General features: G+C 39.3%; 1 protein-coding gene and 2 pseudogenes across 1 annotated transcript in view; all 3 read left to right on the plus strand.

The window, feature by feature from the left end:
• LOC129244062 (uncharacterized) overlaps nucleotides 1-20,058 on the plus strand; it is a 68,816-nt gene that overhangs the window by 10,893 nt on the left and 37,865 nt on the right. The window contains exon 3 of the mRNA XM_054881675.1: nucleotides 530-712. Coding sequence (XP_054737650.1) covers nucleotides 530-712 — 183 coding nt within the window. The remainder of the gene's footprint in view (nucleotides 1-529; nucleotides 713-20,058) is intronic.
• On the plus strand, nucleotides 3,566-3,751 carry LOC129246561 (U2 spliceosomal RNA; annotated as a pseudogene).
• LOC129246641 (U2 spliceosomal RNA) lies at nucleotides 4,489-4,670 on the plus strand (annotated as a pseudogene).

A 20,058-nucleotide genomic window follows, 5' to 3' on the forward strand; every position in this document is an offset into this window, starting at 1 on the left:
ACTTGGCTGTTGGAGTTGACATTTACGTTCTTTACAGTATTTACAGAAGTACGCAACCAATCCATTGATTCCTTAATTGCGGCTACCTACGCTTGCAAAACACTGCAGGGGTCCGAAAGCCTAAATTTTTGCTTAATAGGGAGCTCCTCGCAGAATACTCTCCCACCAACTCTTCCGTCCAACTTCGAGCCATGAAGCATCCATCTTTAAATCGCCGTACATTAAGACTTGCTGCGGAAATAAGGAAGGACGCATCTAGCTGAAAGCGTTTAGAACTTACCATTCAACATAGAAATACTTAGAGAATAAAAAACGTTGGCGTGACTTATTTTTTAAGAAAAAAACTCATTATTTTCTCCCCGAAGAGCTGTGCATTTGATTCTTTGCACAAAAGTTTCAGTGCTTATGCGAATACCTACGCATCTTCGTTGATTCACTTTATCAGGGAATTTTTTCCTTTCAAATTAAATCATAGGAATCTGAGTGAGATCAATTTTTTGTTAATAATTTTTATTATTTTTCCACTTAGGCAATGCTGCTGCTGCACATTCTACGTTCTCGGATATCGATCTGTTGGGTAGACGTCCCAAGTTTCCCAAATCCGGTGATCGCTCTGCAGCACGGGATGCAAGTGAGAGTTGTCAGTGTCGCTGCTTACCCTATTTGAGCACCTACCGCGAGGATTTGGGAATTTGTGTCGATGACATACACGGTAAGTTGGCAAACTTTTATTGAAAAAATTTAAATTACAAAAAAATATAATTAGACCTCAAGTAACACATATAAACATACTCCGTTGTTATTTCTTGCGTGTGTGTTTCAGTTTTTTTTTTAATTGTGAATCGTAAGTTTCTATTTTCTATTTAGGTTTTACACTCTGTCCAAAAAGTCCCGGGAATTGTTCAATAAAACGGAAAATAGTCGTTTAATCATCAAAATTGATTTTGTCGTCTTGAAAATAGGCTCCATTCGCAGCAATGCACCTCTGCCAACGTTTAGCCCATTCATCAAAGCACCTTTTATACGCGTTTGAAGAAATCTTCTTCAGCTCCTTCAGCGAATTCTCCTGAACGGCCTCTATTGACTCAAAGTGGCATTCGCGGAGTGGCAATTACAGTTTTGGGAAAATGAAAAAGTCATAGGGGGCTAAATCCCTTGAATACGATGGTTGTTCGATGATATTTATCGAGTTTTTGGTCGAAAAAGTGTTCACAATATGAGACTTGTGTGACGGTGCATTATCATGGTGCAAGACCCATGCGTTTTCTTTCCACAAATTGGGCCGTTTCCATTCTCCCTCTAACGTCGCATAACTTCCAAATAGTATTCTTTATTTACCCTAGAACCATTTGGAACGAATTCCGAGTGTACAAAACCAAAGAAAACCACAGAAAACGAATAGAATCAGTTTCACTTTTGACCGACTTTGACGTGGATTTTTGGGTTTCGGCTCATGTGGATAGCGCCGGCGCCATTCAGCCGCCTGTTGACTGGTCTGCATGTGAAACTCACGTACCCACGTCTCGTCAACTGTTATGATGCGTTGGATAAATGTTGGATCCGAATTCACTTGCTTATTCACTAGAAATTCAACTCTCTTGGAACGTGACGAGCAGCCACGCGGCTCATGCCCAATGGATGGTGTAAAATGTTGCGCATTGATTCGTGAGACACATTAAGGTCACGAGCTACCTCCCTTAAACTTAAATGATGGTTTGCCAGCATCATTTCCTTGCCTTTTTTGAGATGTTCATCCATTGAAGCCGTTAATGGACGACCAGATCGGGGCACATTTTCCACGACTTTTCCGCCCTCTGCAAAAGCCTTATACCAGTAGTAGACCCGTGTTTTTGAGCACACTTGCCATAAGCCTTCTGCAACATTTTCAACGATTCGGCGCACGAAATTCTGTTCGAAACTTAACGCTCAAAAATGTACGGCAAATTCTTTGTTCGATATTTTTATCCATAGTGAAAATCGCAGAGCGCATCTGCGGTTGGCTGATGTAATTAAATGCCAAAACGCTCAAACTCTGCGACACTATAGAGAACAGTTGTACCAACAATCGAGCAAAAAAAATTTGGACACATACGCTTCTTATTATTATTATTATTAGAAGGCCTTTACGCACTGCGACCAGAGCTGATCTTTGTGAAAGGCCTATTTTTGTAACCCTAAAGTTTTAGGCTTTTTAAAAATTTTAACACAATTTTGAGTTTGTTGTTCCAAAGACTGCATGGAGATACTACGATACCACCAAGGTGATGCAGTCTCTGTCTGCCCAACGCAGGACATTCACAAAGCACATGTTCTGAGCTTTCTATGTCCATTTCGCAAAAGCGGCAGACATTGGTCTCAGATAGACCAATATTATTTATATGATACCTCAGGCTGCAGTGACCTGTAAGGTATCCTGTTAAAAGACGCAGATCTACTCTGCTTAGTGAGACTAGCTTGTCAGATATTCCTTTGTTGGGACTTAGTAATAGTTTGGCTTGACACTGACCGGCACAGTTTAGTCAGTGTGCAGCAAATTTCCTTTCTTCCCATTTCCTAAGGAATTCATTAATGTGGCTTTTTGTGAGTCCACAGAAAGGCTCAGGACCAGTAAGTTGCATACTTGCTCCTTGTTTTGCAAGGTCATCAGCATTTCATTTCCCTCATGTCCTTCATGTCCCGGAATCCAGCCTAGTGTTACTACGTTGGGGTTTCCTAACGTGTTGAGAAGGTTTAGGCAATCATTTACCAATTTAGAGGTGATAGTTCTTGATAGAAGGGCTTTTAGAGCCGCTTGGCTATCTGAAAGTATGTAGATGTGAGTACTTCTCATTTTCCTGCTAAGGCATTCTCTCACACATATTTCAATGGCATGTATTTCTGCCTGGAATATTGTTGGGTAGAGTCCCATCGGAATCGATTTTTTGAATTTAGGCCAATTGATTTCTGCCCCTGTTCTACCATTTTCCAATTTGGACCCATCAGTAAACCATAGCTGAGAGCCAGGTTTGAAAGTGATAGAATTAGTTCTCCAGTCTGTGCGTTCATTAATTACATTAACATACGCTTACCTTGACTGTATAATTTTCGCGCACTTGTTTTATATTTATTTTATTTATTTTACTCTTATTTTGTTTATCATTTCAATTGGGGCCTATGATCTTTTCATATGATCATAGACCCTCAGTTTTGCGCACTTTTTGGACATAAATTTTTGATCTGTTTTGCAGCATCTCAGATTTTTTGAAGTGAAAACTTCTTTAGAATCGTTGGGAGTGATTTGAGGAAAAGTGAAACGAAAAAAGCGACCAACTTGGCTACGAAGCGTTATATTATATGTTGATATAAACGTAGCGACGAACTAAATAAAAATAACTTTTATTTTTTCTTGTGATTCGAACCAAGGATTTTGGATCGGAAGCTCACATTGCTAGTCGCTCGGCTACCGCTCCATGCTGTCGTTGCTGGCCTAAAAGTTATTTAGTTACGAAGCGTTATATTATATGTTGATATAAATAATTTTTGTGAGCGTGTAATTCTCAAAAGGTTTATTAGGTTTATTAGGTTTATTATTTAAAATGTATTGACTAGGTAGTGTGGTTATCAGCTTAACATCTGATAGATCCTCCATCGGAGGACAACAAATGTTAAACTGATTTTTGGAAATGGGCGGAGTGTTTTAGGGGCTTGCTCTCCACCTCTGCCACGGGTTGGCGCGGTATTGCAGTACCGCCGAGATTTCGACCTTGAATAAATACAAGAAGAAATATACTAATATACATTTAGCTTTGGTGGGAAGAGACATAAATTTTTATATGAATACAAGTAGACGAAAATGGAATTTTTTTTTTTTGAAATTTGCATTGTAGGACATTTCTGATTATTTATTGAAAACAGTTTTTTTTTATTAAAATTGATTATAGAAGAAAATTGAATTTTTTCCAAGGTGAATTCATACACTAAGCTAAGTAAAACGTTTCTTAATTCAATTTTGTGTTGACATCCAAATGTACACGGCGGAAGAAAAAAATAACAAATCAGCTGTGTTATTGCTACCACCTTCAAAAGATTCGCCTTGATTTTTCATATAAAAATTATAAATATCATCACTTGTGACAACTGTACCCAGTCGGTCGACAGTGTGTGAATCATCTTTAAATTCTGCAAGAATACCCTAACCTGCGCAGCGCACAGTAAAATCGACACAAAGCTGAGCACAGAGCACAATCGTACAAACACACTAACGTACATACATACATATATACGCTCGAATACATTTTCTTACTGTGCTCAGCCAAGGCTGGTAGTCATGCACTGTGGCGATATGAACGCACAAATGCACATACACAGGCACGAACATGAATCAAACAGCTCGCCGTGTTTAAGTGAATCGGTATAAATATTTCGTATATTAATTTTTGTGAGCGTGTAATTCTCAAAAGGTTTATTAGAAAATGTAATGACAAGGTAGTTTGTTGGTTGTGTATGGTTATCGCTTCTCGGCCTTATGGCTAAGATCAAAGTGTAGTTTAACATCTGATAGATCCTCCATCGGAGGACAACAAATGTTAAACTGATTTTTGGAAATGGGCGGAGTGTTTTAGGAGCTTGCTCCACCTCTGTCACGGGTTGGCCCGGTATTGCAGTACCGCCGGGATTTCGGCCTTGAATAAATACAAGAAGAAATATACAAATACATTTAGCTTTGGTGGGAAGAGACATAAATTTTTATATGAATACAAGTAGACGAAAATGGAAGAAATTTGTAAGTCTGTTTCTTCGGTCCGTTTGGGTATTTTTTTTTGACAACATCGAAACCAAAGCATTTGTATCATATTTTATTTTTAATAAGCCACTCGTATCATTTGTTGAAATTGAAAACATTGAGGATGAATAAAATAAAATGAAGAAAATAAAATATGAACTTTAGAGCAATATTATAATGAACCTATAATTATCCCGCTCCTAATGCTGCTTTCGTCTTATTCTCTCTCAGTTTGTCTTGCGGAAGGTTTCACTTCTATCCCGTCTAACCGTTAGACTGGTATTTTTTTAAACAATGACACCATTCCTTGGCTTTAGTTTACGTCGCAAATCCGTTTTTCATCCACTGCCAGGTCTTCGATTCACCGACAAGGTTTCATTATACTTTTTTAAACGCGTAAATTATCGCACTTTTCGGACAATTCATAGATTTTGCTTTGGCATTGAGCGACAAATGCCGATTTTCTTGCCATTTGCGCACAATTTTCTGCGCAAGCTCGCACTTGAGCGAGCACATTTTTAAGGATACGTAGAAGTTACAAAAAGTGAATAGCCAATTTAATAATGACAACAAACACCAGAAATGTGTGTACTTATTTTTTTATTACAGTTAGTTTTACGCAGATGATGAGCAAACACAATCAACAGCTTTTTTCGTGTGCATTTTTCCAACCAAATTAACTCAAGTCAGCCAGAAACGAAACGTAGCCTGTCGCAAAGGTACATTATTTGCACTGCGCACTACGATTTTTAGAATAAATCTTTGATATTGGAATTTTTTTTTCATTTATAGTGAGCTTGACTCACTGAGTGAGTTGAGAATATGAAAAAGCCCAAAAAAAGAGATTTTTTACCAAGTCATATTTAACTTCCTTAAAAAAATTCTAACCGACGCCTGACCACGCCGCTTAAAAAATTTTTGTATTTTCTTGAATTGATTCTTGCGATTGATTTTGATAGACTGCGAAATGTAGGCGTATCATTCAACTGCAACCCATAAACATTTAACGTCCATAAAAAGTGGCAACAGTTGGAAAAGAGGCAATTTTAACTGTCATGCAAAAACAAAAAACAATAAAAATAATCAAACGACCCACCTAGAACCGCATCAAATGAGAGCGCATAATGACACACAGTTAAATGCAAATTTTACACTTACGGCCGTTAATGGCACGGCAAAAAAAAGTAGAACAAGAAGCAGCAGAAGAGGAAGTGGTAAGTAGCAACGTCGTGGACGTGGCAGCAGGTGGCCTGCAGAGCAACTAAGAGTTTAAGCCAATAGCCAAACCGAGTACTTGCTGGCGGCAACATATCGAAGCTGCAAAGCAACATGGCAGCACTTAATGTGGCCATAAAAATCGAATTACCGCAACAGGAGCCATTCAGGATTGCATTTAAGTAAATATACGCAAACAAATCGAAACACAAGCGCTTGCAGACGTGCAAAAAAAAATGGAAAACATGACATCATAAAATGGGCAGTTTTGAGCGCAGCGCACGCGCTTTCCAAGCGTAATCGCATACCCATTACATCTAAGCCAATTTACTGATGGCTGGCGAATTGCCAACACTTAGGCGCTTGCTCCCAAAACCACAGACAGACAGACAGATTAATTGGTGTCCGGCATGTGAGGCGGTCTCTCATTACAAAAACAAAAAAAAAACAGAAAAACAAAAAAAAAACAGAAAAACCACAAAAACAACTTTGCAATTTTACGCTTTTATTGTGATATGGTTTTATTGCTGCCGGTGATTGACGGGCACAGCGGAGTTTGTGTGTTTTTCGCAAACATCTCGGCGCCGTGTTGCAAAGTGTTAAATCAAAATGAGTCGCATACATTAGGCGTGTGTGCAACAAGCCGCTTGCAGTCGGGCAACATGCTGAGTATGACGCAATTTATTGTGACTGCCACTGTAGGAAGGCATCGGATGCGAAATAGTAAGAAAATAAAATCAAATGAAAATTCAAATCAGCACCAAATTACTTGACTATCTGACAGCTACAGACAGCCATAGCAGTGGCCGCAGTTGCGGATCTGCGGTACAACTACGGGGCTTGCACACCACCAAAAAACTTGAACGCGTGCGGGCTGCTACCATTAAACAGTGCAGTTACTGAGCGCATTAAGATAACTTCCAACTCGTGTGTGTGTGTGTGAGTGTGTGTGTGTGTATGAGTGTGTCACAAGCATAAAAAGCTCACTTGATTTAATTTGTTGATGTGCGGTGGAGCTTGGACTTTATAGCACTCTTTACCGCTGTTTGTTTATGATTTTATGCAACTGTGCGTAAAATTCAAATTTGGCTCTTTTGTCTGAATTGCAATCACTTTTGCGTACTTTTCGTGCTGTTTTTTGTTGAGTGTAAGCAACGAATGTGTCTGGATACTTAAATATTTTATGGTAAGATTTGAAGAACCTGATAAACATCTGGTAAAATGTTGAAATGCTTAGTATAAAACAATTACGTAACCATTTGGAAACGATGCCTGGAACCAGAAATGAGCGACGGGCTGTTCACGATTTAAATATCAAACTTTTTTCTTTAAACTTTTTTCAATTGATATTTTATTCACTACCAAAATTGCATTTCACATAAGTAGGTCTTTTGTGCTTTAGTGATATACAAGGTGGCGCATAATTAATCAACCTATAGGTTACCAACTACGGTTACAGTAAAATTTTGGCTGGCATTTTGGAGCTTCGCGGACTGGTGAACTATGCACACTTGCCTACACTTGTCATTACAACATTCACGACCCTCCTACTCTCAGGGGAAGAGTGAGAACGGGTCGATGTAAGATAAAATGAGTCCATCCGTGTATACACAGATGGCTCAAAGCTCGAGGGCGGGGTGGGCGTTTGGTTGTATATTCTGAACATCTGGGTATCACCTTCAGTTTTCGGCTCCCCGACTACTGTAGTGTCGTTTAGGTTGAACTGATGGCAATAATGAAAGCCGTGACACACAGTGTGATGCGATATCCGGAGATGGTATCTACATTTTCACTGACAGTCAGGCAGCAATAAAATACCTCACAAAGTAGTCGATAACCTGTACAGTAGCCTCGAAATACCGCCCATCTCTTAACGAGATGGCTGAGATATTTCACTTAAAGGTAACATGGGTTCCTGGCCATTGTGACATTGAGGGTAACTGTGGAGCCGATGAACTAGAGAGGCTCGGCAAACAATTTACCGATTAGCACACGGACAACGACATAGGCATACCCTTGCAGACTTGTAAGCTACTTATCTTTAAGGAAATCGTAAAAGCAGCGAATGAAAGATGGCGCAATGAAGCCACCTGCAAAATCGCACGACAACTGTGGCCGACTCTCAATGCTAAACGCACAGAATCTCTGTTAAGCCCAAATAAGCACAGTCTTAGCACACTGATCCCACTTACAACGGGGCATTGCTTAATAGGTAGGCACGCCCAGAGGATGGATGTGCAAACACATGACTTCTGCAGAAGCTGTCTACATGAGAAAGAGGAAGAGACACACCTCGCACCTCCTGTGCAATTGTCCTAGTTTATCCAGACGTAGAATCACCATTTTAGGTAGAAAATTCTTTAATGAATTGGAAGATCTCAGTTCTGCTGAAATCAGGAATGTTATAAAATTTTTGAAAAGTGCACACTGGTTTTAGGAGAAACAAAGACAAGCTCCGCATGTGGCATCACCCGTGACCCGGTGTGTGACCCAATGACCCGGTGTGTAACCCATTGGACAACCGCTTCAACCTAACCCAACCATAGGAAGATTTATAATTTTTGCAATCGACGTCGTACGTCGATCATGTTTTACACCTTCCACGAAAATAGATCAGATGGGTGACGCTGCAGTTTTTTTTTTTAATTGTTCACTCTAGTCGGGAGCATAAGGCCTCGACAAGACTCAGACTTGCGTTGGTTTCGTTAATCTGTTTTTGGTTTCTGACAGGGTAGTTGATTAGCATGCGTAAGTAGTGGCAATGCCCACCTGTCGTTGCTTAAAAACAACGCCTTCTTTACTGCTTGGAGCGCCATCTGTGTTTCACATTTTCTGGCAGAGGGATCACACAGATGGTTGAGGACTTCGCTAAATTTCGTGTGTCTACGCTATTACCGCGATTGCCCGCTTCCTCTTGCTGGCGCCACTGATGCTGTGTTTTTCTTTGTTTTTCTTGTTTTAGCAGCCACAATGCAAATAATGCGCTGACTATTGTGGGGGAGTAAGGATTGGAAGGATAAGGTTTTTTGGGGGCTTAGGAATGAAATTTTTTATTTGTTTTGGAAACTAAGAAAGTAGGTTGGTTTCGGAAAAGTGCGGGAACCGTGCTTTACGTGGGATTCGAATCCAAAACCTCTGGAATGGCAGGCTAGTGCAGGTACGCTAGACTACCGAGGCTCTGCAGTATAGATATCTGTAAAAATCGTACTTATGGTCCACTTCAATCAATGATTTGAGTTGAGTACTTAAGAAATAATGTTTTTATAGAAAATTTAGACACTAAATGGCTCCATTGCAAGATATTAAAATAAATATTTGAGTGTCTAAATTGAGCCACTACTGCTAAAATCGTTATGATTTAGTTCAAAATTAGTTCATAGTTATAAATTTCACGGTGAGTATTATTTAACGAATCTCTTTATTTTATTTAAACTTTGCAAAACTGAAAACTTTACTTGGTGCAAGACAAAATGTTCTTATATCTAGACTGTTTCTTACTCTCTCTCTTGGCGTCTCTCTAGCGCTGAAATCCTGCACCAAATACCTGGAAATAAGAGTGGACAGGTAGGTAGTAGTGGGGAATAAATTGACGTGGAAGTCCAATGTTGAGGAGAGGGGAAGAAGGCCACTAATGTCTTATACGCATGTGAAAGGAAGCTAGGAAGCACATGGAGTCTCTCACCCGCTTTTATATACTGGTGTTACACTGCAATCGTTAGAACTACATTACTATATGACATTTGGTGTGGTGGAAGACGGTTAGGTAGAAAACCTATCTCAAACCATTGGTAAAAGTTCAACGACCCTTCGCGCTTTTCATTATGAGAGCTATGAAATCAACTCCAACGACAGCTCTCGAGGCTATCTTCAACCTAACAACGATCGATCTCTATACGCAAAATCGGTCTGCAAACTCAGCTGTGAGGTTACAAACCACCGATCAGCTTATCTCTAAAACCTTCGCACATAGCTCTATTACTGGGAATGCCACGATCAATTCAGACTATATGATTCCAGTTAAAAGTTTTGGAAAACGGCCAAATACCGTTATCGAACACGATGGATGGCGTAAAGGCTTCACATCCTCAATGTATTTGCCGATGGTTCGCAAATGAAAGAGGGGTTGGCGCTGGTACATATTGTGCGAAATAAGGCATCAATGAGTCTTTTAATCTCCCTAATTTTTGCTCTCTGTTTCAAATTGAGATCTTTGCTGTGAAGAAAGCATCAGAGCTTGTACCCCATGACCAGAAAGTACCGGGAATGTTGAAATAAAGCAAAATAGAGTTAAATTTCAGACAAATTTGTTTTATCTCCTTCAAAATATGACCCGTCTGAAGCAACACACATTTGCCAACGTTTAACTCAGTCACATGCACACCTGGTAGGCCGACGAAGGGATGGCGTTCAGCTACTTCGACGCATTCTCTTTGATCTTCTGTATCGACAGAAATCTCCTTCCACGAAGTGGTAACTTTAACTTGGGAAACAAAAAGAAGTCGCACGGGGCCATATCAGGTGAATACGGTGCTTGCGCGATGGTATTTACTTGGTATTTGGTCAAATAATCCAGCGCAATTTGGGCTCGGTGCGATGGCGCGTTATCATCATGCAAAATCCAAGAATTGTTTGCTCACATTTTCGGTCGTGTGCGACATCTCTCAAACGCTTCAAAACGGATAAATAATATTCTTTATTGAATGTCTGGCCCGATGTAAGGTACTCATGGACCACTACCCCTTGGCAATCGAAGAAAACAGTCATCATCACCTTCATTTTTGAGCGACTTTGGCGCGATTTTTTCGGTTTCGGCTCATTTTCGAAAGCGCCACGCAGACGATTATTGGTTTCCATGTCAAATTCACAGAGCCATGTTTCGTCGCTAGTAATTATCCGTTTCAGGAAGGTTGGATTACTTTGGGCTTCAGAAATCATCTCTTCAGCAAATATCTTTCGGTGGTGTTTTTGCACGAAAGTCAGGTCCTTCGGAACGACTCTGGCTGTAACGCGTCTCATACCCAAAACATCAATCACAATGTGTTGTACCGTTCCATGTGAAATGCCAAGTTCACTAGAAATCTATCTTAAGCTGGTATGATGATTTTCACGCACGATTTCTTTCACTTTATTCACGTTTTCATCGGTGTTCAACGTCGATGGGCGTCGATCTGATGGCGCTAAAAAGTGACAGATGTCTGTCTTACAGTCGTACCAATATGAGAAAAAAATATGGACCGGTTCCCATGTGCGCGGTTCCTTTAAATGAAACACTCCCGGTACTTCTTGATCATAGATGTACAGAAGCAACAATTTACTTCATGATAAGCAAGCGACTACAAAGTGATCAAATCATACTGTGTATCTTCCAAAAATGTCCATGAATTCAAAGAAGCACAAGCAAGAACAAGCTGGCTCGTAATCGGAGGCTTAGTTCCATCATCATTGTTTCCTTGAATTCCTAGCGGGACATAGGGCGCTCACAACACCTACGCGCCATCAATTAATCATATTTAACACTTTCCGTCTCGTTCGATTACTCGATAATGCCTTCACCTGCTTCCAGCTTAACCCGAGCTGAGCCGTCTCGCGATCCACAGTTCTTTGCTAGGTTTCCCTTGGCCTGCCAGGCGCTCTTTCTCTCGCTGCGATTCGGTTCCATTCCATTGCCTTCATCGCTATGTTGCCCTCTCCTTTGCGTAAAGTGTGACCAATTAACTTCCATTTTTGTCGTTTAATACAAATGTCTACCGGCTCCATGTTTGCTTTTCGAGCAATTTCTCGCTGGGCACGCGCATATGATGATAGGTATACTAAATCGGTGTTATATGGTTCATTAAAAGGAACTGTCGAGCCTTAGTTGGTACATTAACAGGGCACTGTCTAGGTGCAGCGAATGCTTACAATCTAAATCTAACTTGCAACAATACTTGGAGTAAATAAAACGAGCCAGGTACAAAATAAGCCCTGGCGCATCTCCGGCTCTCTGGAAAACTGGACTATGTTACTTGGGTGCTCTCAGCTTTGAAATACCAGAATGTGCTGAACTGAAGCTTGAGCGACTCCTAAAACTCGCGAACAGTACGCGCATCTTGATTGATGCATATTTTCGTAAAAATAGGACTCTGATCTGGTATCGTTATGGACCAAAATAGTCTCTGTGTAACTTCGGCCAGTGTAACCTAGACTTTTATTTCCACATAAAAAAACTGGGACATAGGCGAGTATTTTGTGTAGAAGGCAAGGCGTAGCACAACAGAGAAAAAATTGTTAAAAATCAGCGGTAGTTTGTAGCTATTCTTAACTTGCATTTTGCATAATAAGATTCAATGCGCTTTAAAACTGCATACTCAGAAATTTTCTAAAAATTTGGTTAAAAAGTTGAAAATTTTTATTGAAATTCTGAAAAATGTTGTACAGAATTTGAGACTTTGTGTTATATGGTATTTTTGTAGTGTAAACTATATTTTTGTAAACAAAAAAAATAGTGTATGTTATGAAGGCATAATTGGCTCTTACGCCTTTATTGAGTATTTGGCCGAGGGCTTCCTCGTATTTGTGGGGCGCGTCTTAATGTTTTTCCACAAATGGACGGACCAACAGTGTTGAATGTTAAAAATGTTGGTGTGTATATAATTTTGCAACTGGGTGTATATGAGATGAAATCGTAGGGGTACGAATTAATAGCAGTTAGGTCAAGTCGTAAAAAAGCAAACACTTCAAGTTGAAGTCTCGAAAATCCGTGTTTTTCGCACGATCAGCTACGTATATGTTGCCTGCTCTCGAGTGGGTAATCCAATTTTTTTTTCCTTTTACAAAGGGTGGAAAAACAAAACTCATAGTGTATCCTAAGACGTTAGAGGTACATATTTTGCCTGAGTGGCAGGTTAGGCCATGCTAGGTATTTGTGGTTATGAAATATAAAAACAAGATTTTCTAGCAACAGTTGTCCCAGGCAGTCACTGAGAAAGCTGCTCATCTGGATTACGAAAATCTTCCTTCGTAGAAAAAAAATTATGCATATAAATTTACAAATGGCAAAAGATCGGCCTATATCACTCAAGGCTGTAAGTGCCACACTTTAATTGTCAGCGCAAAGAAAATAAACAAACTGCACCAGCGCTTCCTTTATCAGGTACTTTGAATCCAAGGCTTGGGAGCTAGCGAGCCTGGTCAGTTAGGGTAAGCTGAAATATACGCAAGCGCATGCGTTGCCAGTGTGGTGGCGTAGGCAATTTCATTTAATTGCATGTTCCGTAACACTTGTCCGTGCCACAGACATTGCCACTGAGCAGTGTATCGGCATTGCAACAACTGCATGCAGCATGCAAACATGACACATCAAAATGCAGCCAACAACAGTTATTAACAACCGACAACCGCTACTGCCGCATGGAGGTAACAAAAAGAAAGCAGCAAAAAAATGTGGCACAGTAGCAACCTAAGTAGCAACTTTGCCTAACAACACCACCGTAACATTTTTCTACCACAATTTCAGTGGTTCAAGGTTTCCTGGTAGTTGCCACTGCTGTCTGGTTGTTGTAAGTGATCCATTTCTTGACAGCTACAACCGACAGCAGCGCCCACGTCAATCACAGGTTGGCATAGCAGTTGCCGTTGCCTTTGCCCGTTGCGTTGTTGCTGTTGTTGTGCGTCTGCTTGCTACCTTCGTGATTGATAGTGCAATTTGAGTTAAGCCTCCAAATTGCCATGCGCTTCATTTCGCACACTTCAAATGCTATCACGATGCCAGGGCAAAATGCCAAAGCTGTCGCACTGTGGTAGTGTTGCAGCATTGTGTGGCCGCTTACGTCCTCCTCGAATCGAAAACTTACTCAATGGCTGTCGTCTGGTGTGTCTTATACAAACTCGCGACTTGCCTCACTGCTCTTGCCTCGCCTTTTTTGGTTCTCAGCATTGGCTTGAGATAAGTGAAAAATTCGTAGGCACCAAAGTTCGGCGGGTCCTGCGACACTGAATCAGTTATATGCCAATAAATGCTAGCTGTGGCAGCTACTGTGTTGCACTAACAGTTTCGTAGTTAAAATTTGTTGCATGCGCATGCGCGCGCTTTAAAATCAACAAAATTGAAACTTGAGTTTCAGGTGCAAGAGTAGACGGCCACTAAATCTATTGGCAATTGACTGGCGGCTCTTTGATGGCCAATTATTGCGATGGCCAAGCGAAAGAGTTAGAAGCTAACAAATATTGGTGGAACGTGCGTAGAGTGTCGGCTAGGGGGAGATTTTGGAGTGAAGATATTTGTAAGGAAATTTAATTAAATAAATTAATTGACGGAATGATTTCCTTAGCAGGGTCAAGATGTAGTAAGATTTGAAGTTGGGTTCTTTCTTCTGAAATCTTAAGCAAAATTATCGAGACTTAAACGAAAGCATGTCAAATGTAAAGTATTCTAAGTTCTTATTTAGTTGACGACTTTATAAGACTCAATAAAGAAATAGCAAAATTTTTCTTTACCAAAATATCTTACTTACTTGTATTATTTGTATTCTCTTACTCGAAAATGAGAGTTTCTCATTTAACATTTAACTAATTTTTTATAAACAGCCCATTCAGGAATGCCTAATTGTTGACAACGGTGAGATATCTTTGAGCTACGCCGCAATACTCTTTCCAGTGTTTGGTCTGCTAGTCCTTTTCTATCCTCGACAGAATCTGTTTGTTGAAATTTGTTCAGCAGCCTTTCAATGGTCGACTGATTCGGTTGATTATTTCCACCAAAAAAAATCATGAATTTTGCGATACGTTCATCTTCACTTTTGAAGTACCCTTTATATTACTATCTTTTGCTCTAATTTAGTATTTGCTTGTTCAAACTATTCTTAGAACTAAAGTCTACATATATTACATACACACCTGCAGTAGAAATTCTTCTCAGCTTAGCTGCCCGAATATTTGCCCGCTAGCTATGGAGCTATAAATTGCAACCAACATCATTTCGTTAATTAGTCGCTGAGTTCATCACTTTTGCCAATGGATTTCTGTTTGGTTGGTGTTTTTCTTATACTTTCGCTTCACAGTTTAGGTGTTGAAATGAATACGAAATGCGAGCAGCTAAAATGTAAAGGTCATTAATAATATTTGCGCTGGAATGGGTACAAGTGGGCTCGTACTAGAAACTAGGACAGTGTAAAAAACGAATAAAAATTCGGTTTAATTATGATATCAGGCAAAAGTCACGTTCGCTGAGGCGAGCCTTGAACGTTTTCAGATTTTCGTAGTTTTGATGATTTTGGCATAGCTTATTTGTATTAATTCGATGCTCATTTGCCGCTTCGGCTGCAAACAATTCAATTTTATTGATCGCCATGTAACACAACTTCAAAAAGAGCTACTTTGGACTAAGTAGGCAATTGAGTAGTAAAGTCCTCTCACGACGAACAAAACTGACTTTCTACAAGGCTCTCATCATGCCCGTCCTAACGAATTTGTTTTTATTATTTACATTGTAACTAGTTAATAAATTATAAACTAACGAACAATTTGGATTTAATTTTGTGCAATACAACTAAATTTAATAATGCTCTGCCCAAGGCTTGGAGAGAAGTGGGCTACTGCGTGAGTTGGTGCGGTTTTTTTCGTTTAAGCCTTTCTTTCCATTTACCGGGATCAATTAGGGTTGAGGCTTCGCTATTCACATGGTGGCGTAGTCTTTCCATATGAGCCTTAGCGTTTATGTTGATCGAAGTGGCAATTGATTCGATGCCAAGGTCGTGTTCGATAACGGTGTTGCGGACGTACCAAGGCGCATTAACAGCGTATCGTAGTACCTTATTTTGGAATCTTTGTATAGATTTTATATTAGTTGAGCTTGAGCAGCTCCATAGTTGGATCCCATAGGTCCAAATTGGTTTAAGCACCTGCTTATATAAAAGAATTTTATTGTATAGGGATACTGTTGATATCGTCCCTTCCCCGACACGCAGTTTTTTAGAAGAGGCTTGCGGTTATCACGGTAGCGCATGAGCGGCTCAACTGAAGTCAAAAAAATTAAATGATTATTGTAGAAAAATGTTTTTTTAGTGAATCTGAATGGTTTATTTACCCAAAAAAATTCTTTTTCGATATGAAAACCGTTTTACACAAAAAAAAAAACGATTTTTGAGGGGTTGAAAATTAAAAAAAAAATTAATTCCAGCAAACTATGCAAATATTTATAAAAAGTGAACTTTCAGATTCACGAGGTTGTAACTTCGACTAATTAAAAAAAAAGTTGATGCAAATCGGTCAAATAGTTTTTGATAAATAATGACCACCGCGACGGTAAATTTCTAGATAATCGCGTTTTGCGTGCACTTCATTTATGGATAACGTTGCGCGCTTCCACGGTCTGTAACTTTCGTTCTAGTGCTCCGATCTTTATGATTTTTTGAATTTATATTTTCAAGATGATGTACTTTTAGAATATTCCATAAAAACATTTTCGATTTTTTAGTCCAACAAAAGGTATATAACCCCTTAAACTATAAAAAAATTTTAATTTTTCTTTACAAAAATTGGTATGTAAAAAATAACGTAAAATGAAAAAAGCTGCTCCACGGTCTGCGTCATTGCTCCTTGAAATGTTGATGGAACTGTAAAAAGTAAAAAATTCTTGTAAAATAAAGTTGTAGTTATAGTCTTTCGAGCGGGATTTTTGAATTTCGAAAAATTTTGCAATTTAAGGCATTTAAAAAAAAGTATGTTTAATTATGTTTATAAAATTTTTTAATAAAAATATCAAAAATTAAATTTATAGAGAAAACACTTTCGAGCATTTAAAAAAAAACCGCATAAAAAATATTAAAAACTGTATAAGTTATCATGCAGGCCGGAAAAAGTAGTTTCGAGAAAAACGAGTTTAAAGTTTGAGGTACAGGCGCGCGCGTGCCGCTCTTTGCCTAGTTAATGGGCTGTAGAAGCTATAATATTGGGAATTTCCGCATGAAAATTTCACGGTATATTCTTAAAATGCTATACTTTCGAAAGATCAGAAGAAAAATCGATATTTTTTCAATTCTGAACGTATATAACCCCTTAATTTTACCTGTCTAACAAAAATTTTACCTGCCCTCGTACAAACGCGCGTATAAATACCAGATATCTGAAAATTAAGCAATTCATAGCTCACAATAATGAAAATATGCACATCCATGAAACCACTCGGCCTATGATTTCTACTCCTCCACTTATGATGGCAATGTGCCCATTAAGTCAGCTGAAATACTTAACAAATTACTGCATTTATTGTGAAAGATTGATGCCATTTAATTAACTCACTTCTAATGACCAACATCAGCAAATTACCAATTAACACAACAATGCAAGCATAACAGAACTTTCTATAATCCCTCTATTCGTACGCAAGCAATCGCGAAGTATTCGGTTGACTGTCGGTGGTCAGTGTATGGTCCGGTGCTACTCATCCATCATTATGCTATTAAAAGTGTCCTAATAAAGTCAAGTGCAACATAACTGTCTGCCACAAGCCAAGCATACACAAAGATATTCTACAGTCATTGCGGCGACAACAATTACGCATAGTGGCCGGCATACGGCGACGGGCGCGAGCGAGGCACCAGTCGAGCGTGCCATGAGCACGGCAAATTGAATTGAAATGAATGGCAGCTGCGGTAACCTTAAATTTTCCCTTTTGATGCGCTTTGATGCGTCAACGATGCGGCATATTAAGCAAGACGTTGTTGATAGAAGAAAAAGAAAAACAAGAAGAAGAAGAAAAATACGAAGAAGATAGCGGCGCAGCAACAGGTGCAGAAATGCCGTTGCAAGAATAACAACGTTTGTAAACATTTAGTAGGGGACGCAGAGGACGATGAAAAGAAAGTTCAGCGCGTTTCCATAGAAAATATTGCACGTGCTGTTGTTGACTCTGTAAACACTGCTATTGTTGTTGTTGTTATTGTTGCTGTTATTATTGTTGTACATTGTTGATACTATATTTGTTATTGCCTGCTGTTGCACCACTCTATTGCTTGCCTAATTTGTTGCCATATAATTTGCTAATGTACATCGCGCACAAAGCGGCCAATGCAGCCAATGCCAAATAAAAACTTGAACACCTCCAAATTGAGCGTGGACAAGCAACCAACTAATGTGTTATTCATTGCACTTACCAGTGTTTGTTGTTTTGTTGTTGCTGCTGCCTCAATGGTAGTTGGAGCTGCATAAGTTTCCTTGCTTTCTTGCTTTCTTTTTTACGAGCGCTGCACTCGAGTGGAGATATTTGCTTACTTCACCGAATGCTGCTGCCGTAGAAACGCAATGAGGCTTGCAATTCCGTTAAACGCAAATTTAGCATTCACCGCAGAGATGAACATTTAATTTTTTATGACTATAAATAATATTTTTTTTATTAATATATACATTTATTGTTTACGATAAGCTAAGGCTTTTTTATGGTAAAACAAAAATTAACACCTCGGCTTCTCTGGAAATCATTTGTCTACTGCGAGCGCATCTGTGATACATTCAAAGAAAGAGCAGGTCAGGCTATGATTAGCAGCACTCATTTATAAAAATATGCTTAGTAATTGGTAAGGCGTGGATAGATGTGTCGGATAACTATGGGGACCTCCACTCTCCACGTTCCTTAATCTTCACCTAGACCATCTAGAAAAAGTGGAGGGATATTCCGTGACAACGATTGTAAGTGCTTCGGGTCCAGGCTTAGTAAATAAGAGCAAATACTTCTCCAGTCTCCTTATTATGGCGTTCGTCTTCTTCGGATTCCTCTAGGTCTTCGTAGTCTGATACTGGGTATTTTTAATTTTATTTATTGGTAAGGCGGCTGAAATCAAAATGTCAAAACATTGTTAAATGTGCCGTCACACCAATGGTATGTGGGGCATGCTTCCACTAACTCTATAACATTCCTCCTGCTCAACTGATTCCCACCCTGGAATCGTGTTAGCATCTCTTGAATTTGTTTATGTCTATTGACACAACAGATTCCAGCGTCCAGGTTCCACTCCTTTTATTCATATGACGAATTAACGTCTTCGAGAGTATCCGTTCAAGAGCGCTTGTGGGGGAACTGAAACATCGAAGAATGTACAATAGTCCGATGCTCACAGACTATTGCCTTGCCTTCTGTTTGAGGCTCCAGTGAGTGTTTGACTCAAGCGACTGTATCTCTCGTAGGTTTGTCTAAAACTGTTCAACTCCACTGCCAAGCTGCTACCAAAGGTGCTTACAAAACTTAAATAAAGAAAATAAATATATAAAGTTTTTTTCAAAACTATCGAATTATAATTTAGCTAACTACTAACGTAATTTATTTCTTTTTTTTCAATTGCGACCGCCGTAGCTCAATGGGTTGTTACGTAACCACCATTCAGAAGACGTATGAAATACCAAAACGAAGGCGGAAAAGTGTTTGCAAATAGCTTTCGCCCCTCGGCAGGCAATGGCGAAACTCCAAGTGTATTTCTGCCATGGAAAAGCTCCTCATAAAATTATCTGCCGTTCGGAGTCGGCTAGATACTGAAGATCCCTCCATTTGTGTAACAACATTAAGACGTACACCACAAATGGGAGCATGAGCTCGGCCTAACACCCAAAATAGGTGTTATACAATGTATATATATAGGGTCATCAAAACGAAAGGAACATAGAGCAACCCTTTTAGCTACGGGGGCCGCTATGACTCTATACCCTCATTCTAGTCCAGATGCCTGCTTAACAATTTGAAATCTCTCCAGTCTCAGTGATCTATTTTGCCTTTATCTTTTGTGTTTGATATTATTTAATGTGTCGTGGATTGGTCCTCCTTTCTGGAGTGGATCTGTCTAAATACCTCATCTAAAGCGCTTCGTAATTTCGATTTTTTAATATTGCTTTTATAAGAGAACAACCGTCATGAAAGCTCTGCTTGAACTCAATGGTTTTTACAAATTGATTGGGATTAGCTTCTTCTAAATACTCTTTCATGAAACTTCATAATATTGCCTATAAATACAATAATTTGATTTGGTATATTTTTTATATTTTTTTCTTGCTCAAAGGCAATTGGTTTTTATTGACTAATTTTTACTTCAATAAAAATTTTAAATATAAAATAAATC

The sequence above is a fragment of the Anastrepha obliqua genome, chromosome 4 (assembly GCF_027943255.1).
Source record: "Anastrepha obliqua isolate idAnaObli1 chromosome 4, idAnaObli1_1.0, whole genome shotgun sequence".
In the NCBI taxonomy this organism is placed as follows: domain Eukaryota; kingdom Metazoa; phylum Arthropoda; class Insecta; order Diptera; family Tephritidae; genus Anastrepha; species Anastrepha obliqua.